At 36.1% G+C, this 9,388-nt stretch overlaps 1 protein-coding gene across 1 annotated transcript; it reads left to right on the top strand.

Annotated features, from left to right (window-relative positions):
- Nucleotides 1-231: 231 nt before the first annotated feature.
- Nucleotides 232-9,056, top strand: LOC120985858 (transmembrane immune signaling adaptor TYROBP). Its single transcript, XM_040414090.1, has 5 exons — nt 232-280; nt 864-884; nt 1,035-1,172; nt 6,434-6,486; nt 7,146-9,056. Exons 1-5 carry the CDS (start codon nt 232-234, stop codon nt 7,200-7,202), a joined length of 318 nt encoding a protein of 105 aa, XP_040270024.1. The 3' UTR covers nt 7,203-9,056.
- The last annotated feature ends 332 nt before the right edge of the window (nt 9,057-9,388 follow it).

Genomic DNA, 9,388 nt, shown 5'->3' with positions numbered 1-9,388 from the left:
ATCTGGGCTGCTGGCTTTTTACCCTTGATTAATGAGATCCTCTCTGTTATCTCCTGCATTGTGATTTCTGTATCCAGAGAGTTTTGGAAATCTTAAGATTTTTTCCCTTCATACCCTTCAGTTTTCCATGATCTCTTTTTGGTTTGGGCTTTGGTTTATAAAGGTTCTTGAAGTAGTGGAGCAAGATGTTTCTGTTTTGGATGTTGAGAGTTGTTTTTTTAGTTTATGCCCATGTTGTTCCATAATTCCCAGAAGGAGTTGACCTGGAGGTTGTCTTGGAGTTGGAGGGGCTTGGTTGAGATGTGACCTTGCTTTTTCTTTCCGAGGATGGTTTTATATTGCCGTTGTATGGTGTAGTAGGCTTCCCTCTGACCAAGCATGTTTGGATCTCAGAGTTTTTCATTTGAGGCCATTCTTAGACTATTCTTGATAAGCTTAAGGCCTCATGCACACGGCTGTTGTTTTGGTCCGCATCCGAGCCGCAGTTTTGCTCTGTGTGCTGTCCGCAGTTTTGCTCTTTGTGCTGTCCGCATCCGTTGCTCCGTTCCATTGCCCCGCAAAAAAATATAGAACATGTCCTATGGGCAGTTATATTAAAGGCTGTCCGTGCCGTTCCGCAGATTGCGGAACGCGCACGGATGCCATCTGTGTTTTGCGGATCCGTAATATGCGGACAGAAAAACACACAACGGTCGTGTGCATCTAGCCTTACTCTGCCTCAAACCAACTGCTGGGATGTTGTCTATCTATCTATCTATCTATCTATCTATCTATCTATCTATCATCTATCTATCTATCTATCTATCATCTATCTATCATCTATCTAACTATCTAGTTTCATGACACTTTGTTTTCTTTTTCAGGTACTGCGTTTGGACAAGAAGGTAAGTAAATATGGTTCAAATTCATTCTGGTTAACTATTGAGATTCAGACTCATTAGAAACCCACCATAAAACAATCATCACTTATTACAGAAAGCTGTAATAATTGGAGATGAATTGGAATTATTTATTGATAATGTGATTATCCTTAGTTGCAGGATGTGGAAATTGTTTTCAGCTCAATACTGGAACCATTATTGGAATTGTGATCTGTGACGCCATCATAACCCTAGTGATTGCAGGCATGGCATTTTGGATATCCACCAAGATTCAAAAAAAGAAATACCAGGGTGAGAGATCAGAGACAGAATATTCTAGAAGATGACAATTTACATATACTTGTTTTACTATAAGGGTGCAGTCTCATGGCCAGGTGTCTGCGTGTACAAGAAAAGAGAAGTACAAGAAAACTATAATACTGATCCCTATGTACAAGAATATAACTACTATAATACTGCCCCTATGTACAAGAATATAACTACTATAATACTGCTCCTATGTACAAGAATATAACTACTATAATACTGCTCCTATGTACAAGAATATAACTACTATAATACTACATCCTATGTACAAGAATATAACTACTATAATACTGCCCCTATGTACAAGAATATAACTACTATAATACTGCCCCTATGTACAAGAATATAACTACTATAATACTGCTCCTATGTACAAGAATATAACTACTATAATACTGCTCCTATGTACAAGAATATAACTACTATAATACTGCCTCCTATGTACAAGAATATAACTACTATAATACTGCTCCTATGTACAGGAATATAACTACTATAATACTGCTCCTATGCACAAGAATATAACTACTATAATACTGCTCCTATGTACAAGAATATAACTACTATAATACTGCTCCTATGTACAAGAATATAACTACTATAATACTGCTCCTATGTACAGGAATATAACTACTATAATACTGTCTCCTATGTACAAGAATATAACTACTATAATACTGCTCCTATGTACAGGAATATAACTACTATAATACTGCCTCCTATGTACAAGAATATAACTACTATAATACTGCTCCTATGTACAAGAATATAACTACTATAATACTGCCTCCTATGTACAAGAATATAACTACTATAATACTGCCTCCTATGTACAAGAATATAACTACTATAATACTGCTCCTATGTACAGGAATATAACTACTAAAATACTCCTCCTATGTACAAGAATATAACTGCTGTAATACTGCTCCTATGTACAAGAATATAACTACTATAATACTGCTCCTATATACAAGAATATAACTACTATAATACTGCTCCTGTGTACAAGAATATAACTACTATAATACTGCTCCTATGTACAAGAATATAACTGCTGTAATACTGCTTCTAATTACAAGAATATAAATAATATAATACTGCCTCCTGTGTACAAGAATATAACTGCTATAATACTGCCCCTAAGTAATAGAATACAACTACTATAATACTACCTTCCATGTACAAGACTATAATTACTATAAAAACCTAAAATGTCGTTCAACAAACAACAAATGAATGCCCAATATATTAAGAGTGGAGGGCAGAGACAGAAGGCACAGGACAGGCAAAGGACCCCGACGCGCGTTTCGCCTCAGCTTCGTCAGCTGAGGCGAAACGCGGGTCGGGGTCCTTTGCCTGTCCTGGCCTGCTGTCTCTGCCCTCCACCATGTCTCAGGGTATGTTGTGATTTTTCACCTTATACTTCAGGTTGAGTCCTTTTGCTTACAGCTTTTTAGTTGATCTGGTTCATGGGGTCTCATCCATTTTGAGTATCCTATATGGGCAATTTATTATATATTTATATTTTTTGTCCGTGTTTACATTTGTGACACATTAGGATCCATGTGTCTCATCCTGCAGCCACGCATCTAGGTAATGATTACAGATTAGATTACCGTACTGGGTATATATTATATATCCCCTTCCTTTCTGTTCTATCACCATATTGCGCATCCTACACATGCCCTACATGTGTTCTATCTTGTGGTGGGTTATAGAGACACAGGCCCGGGGGACTGCGGCATCCGGAGTTTTTTCCGCTGACTCTTTAAAATTCATCACTTTTTTGTTATTCTTTATATTTCTATTATTATGTATTATTTACTATTATGAAATAAAAATATACTTTTAATATATTGGGCATTCATTTGTTGTTTGTTGAACGACATTTTAGGTTTATATAGTTGGTTTTCTTGTTTGCCCTCGATTATGATCTTATAGATGAGGCCTTTTTTTTTTTTTTTTTTGGTTCTAATATAATTACTATAATACTGCTCCTATGTACAAAAATATAACTACTTTAATAATACCTCCTATGTACAGGAATATAACTACTATAATACTGCTCCTATGTACAAGAATATAACTATTATAATACTGCTCCTATGTACAAGGATATAACTACTATAATACTACTCCTATGTACAAGAATATAACTATTATAATACTGCTCCTATGTACAAGAATATAACTACTATAATACTGCCTCCTATGTACAAGAATATAACTACTATAATACTGCCTCCTATGTACAAGAATATAACTACTATAATACTGCTCCTATGTACAGGAATATAACTACTAAAATACTCCTCCTATGTACAAGAATATAACTGCTGTAATACTGCTCCTATGTACAAGAATATAACTACTATAATACTGCTCCTATATACAAGAATATAACTACTATAATACTGCTCCTGTGTACAAGAATATAACTACTATAATACTGCTCCTATGTACAAGAATATAACTGCTGTAATACTGCTTCTAATTACAAGAATATAAATAATATAATACTGCCTCCTGTGTACAAGAATATAACTGCTATAATACTGCCCCTAAGTAATAGAATACAACTACTATAATACTACCTTCCATGTACAAGACTATAATTACTATAAAAACCTAAAATGTCGTTCAACAAACAACAAATGAATGCCCAATATATTAAGAGTGGAGGGCAGAGACAGAAGGCACAGGACAGGCAAAGGACCCCGACGCGCGTTTCGCCTCAGCTTCGTCAGCTGAGGCGAAACGCGCGTCGGGGTCCTTTGCCTGTCCTGGCCTGCTGTCTCTGCCCTCCACCATGTCTCAGGGTATGTTGTGATTTTTCACCTTATACTTCAGGTTGAGTCCTTTTGCTTACAGCTTTTTAGTTGATCTGGTTCATGGGGTCTCATCCATTTTGAGTATCCTATATGGGCAATTTATTATATATTTATATTTTTTGTCCGTGTTTACATTTGTGACACATTAGGATCCATGTGTCTCATCCTGCAGCCACGCATCTAGGTAATGATTACAGATTAGATTACCGTACTGGGTATATATTATATATCCCCTTCCTTTCTGTTCTATCACCATATTGCGCATCCTACACATGCCCTACATGTGTTCTATCTTGTGGTGGGTTATAGAGACACAGGCCCGGGGGACTGCGGCATCCGGAGTTTTTCCGCTGACTCTTTAAAATTCATCACTTTTTTGTTATTCTTTATATTTCTATTATTATGTATTATTTACTATTATGAAATAAAAATATACTTTTAATATATTGGGCATTCATTTGTTGTTTGTTGAACGACATTTTAGGTTTATATAGTTGGTTTTCTTGTTTGCCCTCGATTATGATCTTATAGATGAGGCCTTTTTTTTTTTTTTTTTTGGTTCTAATATAATTACTATAATACTGCTCCTATGTACAAAAATATAACTACTTTAATAATACCTCCTATGTACAGGAATATAACTACTATAATACTGCTCCTATGTACAAGAATATAACTATTATAATACTGCTCCTATGTACAAGGATATAACTACTATAATACTACTCCTATGTACAAGAATATAACTATTATAATACTGCTCCTATGTACAAGAATATAACTACTATAATACTGCTCCTATGTACAAGAATATAACTACTATAATACAGGTCTCCTATGCACAAGAATATAACTATTATAATACTGCTCCTATGTACAAGAATATAACTACTATAATACTGCTCCTATGTACAATAATATAACTACTTATAATATTGCCTCCTATGTACAAGAATATAACTACTATAATGCTGTTCCTATGTACAAGAATATAACTACTATAATACAGGTCTTCTATATACAGGAGTATAACTACTCTAATACTGCCACCTATGTACAAGAATATAACTAGTATAATACTGCCCCTATGTACAGGAATATAACTACTATAATACTGCCCCTATGTACAGGAATATAACTACTATAATACTGCTCCTATGTACAAGAATATAACTACTATAATACTGCTCCTATGTACAGGAATATAACTACTGTAATACTGCTCCTATGTACAAGAATATAACTACTATAATACTGCCTCTTATGTATAAGAATATAACTACTTTAATACTGCTCCTATATACAAGAATATAACTACTATAATACTGCTCTTATGTACAAGAATATAACTGCTGTAATACTGCTTCAAATTACAAGAATATAAATAATATAATACTGCCTCCTGTGTACAAGAATATAACTGCTATAATACTGCCCCTAAGTAATAGAATACAACTACTATAATACTACCTTCCATGTAAAAGACTATAATTACTATAATACTGCTCCTATGTACAGGAATATAACTACTGTAATACTGCTCCTATGTACAAAAATATAACTACTTTAATAATACCTCCTATGTAGAGGAATATGACTACTATAATACTGCTCCTATGTACAAGAATATAACTACTATAATACTGCTCCTATGTACAGGAATATAACTACTATAATACTGCTCATATGTATAAGAATATAACTACTATAATACTGCCTCCTATGTACAAGAATATAACTACTATAATACTGCTCCTATGTACAAGAATATAACTATTATAATACTGCTCCTATGTACAAGAATATAACTACTATAATACTGCTTCTATGTACAAGAATATAACTACTATAATACTGCTCCTATGTACAAGAATATAACTACTATAATACTGCCTCCTATGTACAATAATATAACTACTTATAATATTGCCACTTATGTACAAGAATATAACTACAGTACTATAATGCTGTTCCTATGTACAAGAATATAACTACTATAATATAGGTCTTCTATATACAGGAGTATAACTACTCTAATACTGCCTCCTATGTACAAGAATATAATTACTATAATACTGCTCCTATGTACAAGAATATTACTACTATAATATTGCCTCCTATGTACAAGAATATAACTACTATAATACTGCCTCCTATGTACAAGAATATAACTACTATAATACTGCCTCCTATGTACAAGAATATAGTTACAATAATACTGCCTCCTATGTACAAGAATATAACTACTATAATACTACTCCTATGTACACGAATATAACTAGTATAATACTACCCCTATGTATAAGAATGTGACTACTATAATACTACACCCTGTAGATAATATTATGGATCTTATCCTAATAACACATGTAATTTACTTAAGTTTGTTATATTTGTTATCTTTGTATTTAGAGAGACTGAGAAAACTGAAGACCCTTTCTCCAGTGAATGAATCCCCATATGAGGTGTGTACGCTGTTTTACGTTACTCTTTGTATTTATTGTCTTAATGATAAACAGAGAACAAAAATTCTTACTGTGAGAATATTTCCTTGTTAGGCCCCTCACTGCATAAACAACAGTAAGGCCTCATGCACACGGCCGTTGTTGGCCTGTGCCCGTGCTGCGGAACGCAAATTGCAGTCCGCAATGCATGGGCACCGACTATGTGCCTGCTGTATGCGGACTCTGACTCATTCACTTGAATGGGGCCCGTGATCAGCATCTGATGGGGCACCGAAAAAAAGTATTGCCTGCACTACTTTTTTTGCAGTGCGGAGGCACAGACAAAAAACCCAAGAAAGCACTACGTAGTGCTTCCATGGGGTTCCATGCCTCTATTCCGCACCGCACCTTCCGAATTGTGGACCCATTCCAGTGAGTGTGTCCACATCTGTGATGCGGTGCACAAACGCCAGGTGCCCCTATATTGTAGAACCGTTGTTTGTGATCCACAATATAGCCACCGGCCAACAAAGGCCGTGTACATGAGGTCTAAGGGTGGGTTTTCTACTGCAGGAAAAGAATCTCAGCCTGACACATATCTAATATGTTTAATATGTACATGACCCCTTATTACCTTGTCAAATCATGTTCATTCAGTTCATGTTTTGCTTTATTCACAGGAGCTGCATGGACAAAGGGTGGACGTTTACAATGATCTAAATTCATTTCGCACTTGACTTTTGGACTCTTTTAATGACCTATTGAAACCTTCTCTGCTTAGAGACTATTTCTTGGCACCTCTATCACTTGCATAGAAGATCTCCCTTCAAAATTTTAGACCTTGACAATATTCTTCTCATTGATACCAAAAAATGATCAAGAGGTGTGAGAAACTAGATGGTTCCAGCTCTCTCTATATGTAGCATTAATACTTCTGCTTTATTCTCCGTCTTAGGTTATTATGAAGAAAGTTCTATCAGTAAGGCAAGCCAAGACCTATAATATCTTCTTCTTTATATAATTTACCATGGTTATTGGGCCTTGAGGACATATGTTCATCATTACTGTAATTTAGACTAAATGAGAGTTTTTTTTTTTGTTGTCAGAGGTGTAACTTGGTGCACTTAGACCATAATGGAAAATTCATAGCAGGCCACCTACCTACCGTGTGCAGTTTATAATACTTTTTATGCGGCAGAGGGGCTTTTGGTTCCTTTAGGTTCCAGGGGGTATGTGTAATTGCTATTCCTGCCCCCTATAGCTACTGACCTTCTAAAATGTCACTGGCCCTGGAATCACTTGGACAGAATGTTATCTCATGGTATATCAACCTAAGCAGAACGCAGTCGTATATTAGATAGTATGTGCAATACATGTAGTGAAGGAATTCCTAACATAGATGGTGATGGTGAAGTATAGAGAATTAGGGATCCATTTAGATTCATTGATATTGAGAGGCTCACACTATATCGTGATGGACACAGAGGGTTCACTATCTACTGGGTCACCCAGTCCCAGTATACAGGGGGTTAAAAATCAAGGAAAATATAGTAGGCACTCCTCTTACTGGTTTTGCATGAAACTTAAATTAAGTTTCATGTTAAATCATTAAGTTTTATGCAAAACCAGTAAGAGGAGTGCCTACTATGTTTTCCTTGATTAGAGACTTATTTATAGATGTTCTAGACACATCTCCTCTCTTACTCATCTCACAACCAAAACCACTTGTTCACCTCTTCCCTCAAGTCTCAAGACAGCTGCTTTCTCTAAAGGGCTTGTGTGAGATGATTAAAGGTTTCAAAGAAGCCCCAGAGTGCTATAAAATAAATAATATGGGTATACTCACCACTTTCTGCAATGCCAGTCTCTGCATCGCCAGAGCGGTCCTTCTGCCACCGCATGTTTAAAACTGCAGCGTGCTGGTATACGGCACATGATGACCACAGCCAATTACTTTCTTCAATGGCAGATCTCTAAGGGCAGTGATTGGCTGCAGTGCTTACATGTCATCAACGCTGTGCTATGTAAACTTGTAACGTCAGGAGGACAAGATTGGCAAAACAGAGAATGTTCAGATGACCATACCCCCATTCTTTATTTTACAGCATTTGGGCTTTTGTCTGAAATTTTCTAACTATTTCCAACGACCCCTTTAAGTGTCTACATCGGTAACCAATAGAACACACCTTTAGACCTTACAGTAATATGTACAGTTCCAACCTGTCTCCTTTGTAATATCCTGATTCTGTCTTTTACCATGACTTTATACAAAACCATCATCTCTTCTCCTCTCTGCACCTCTTCGTCTCCCCTGTTCCCCATGCTTTTGCTATCCTCCCTCTCAATTCTCTTGACTTTTCCTCTATTTTCCTCATCTTTTCTCCTTTTCCTCTCTGTTCTTATATTCTCCTTTCATCTTCTCTCCTGTTTCTCACCTCCCCTATCTCCTTTCCTCCTCTTCTCTTTTTTTTATCTTCTCTCCTCTCTTCTATAGTCTTTCCACTCTTCTCTTTTCTCCTGTTTCTCACCTCTCCTCTCTCTTTTCCTTCTCCTCCTTTCCTCTTCTTTTATCTTCTTTCCTCTCTTTTCTCCTGTTTCTCGCTTCCCCTCTCTTCTCTTCTTCTCTTCCTCTTGTCTTCTTTTATCTTCTGCCCTCTCTTCTATCTTCTCTTTTCCCTCCTGTTCACACCACAGGTCATTCAACACTCTTTTAGCCTTCATGCCTTAAAAAGGTTGTACAGATTAGGAGTTATGGCTGCTTTTCTCCAAAAACAGCAATGTTCCTGCCCACAGGTGTGTGGTATTAGAGCTCGGCTCTATTTACTTTCAAGGAGCAGAGCTGCAATAGCATATGCAGCCTATGGTCAGTGGTGGTGCTGTTTCCAGTAGAAAACATCAATGTTTATAAGTTATGTCTCCCAAA

Source organism: Bufo bufo, chromosome 1 (assembly GCF_905171765.1).
Source record: "Bufo bufo chromosome 1, aBufBuf1.1, whole genome shotgun sequence".
NCBI classification, from domain to species: domain Eukaryota; kingdom Metazoa; phylum Chordata; class Amphibia; order Anura; family Bufonidae; genus Bufo; species Bufo bufo.
This window is presented reverse-complemented; position numbering and strand designations above follow the sequence as displayed.

Excerpts from the sequence above, each read along its gene's own strand:
- LOC120985858 (XM_040414090.1), top strand. The coding sequence starts at position 232 with ATGTTGTTCCATAATTCCCAGAAGGAGTTGACCTGGAGGTTGTCTTGG. Across the intron at positions 281-863 it reads GACCTGGAGGTTGTCTTGGA|GTACTGCGTTTGGACAAGAA; the intron begins GTTGGAGGGGCT and ends TTTCTTTTTCAG. Across the intron at positions 885-1,034 it reads TACTGCGTTTGGACAAGAAG|TTGCAGGATGTGGAAATTGT; the intron begins GTAAGTAAATAT and ends GATTATCCTTAG.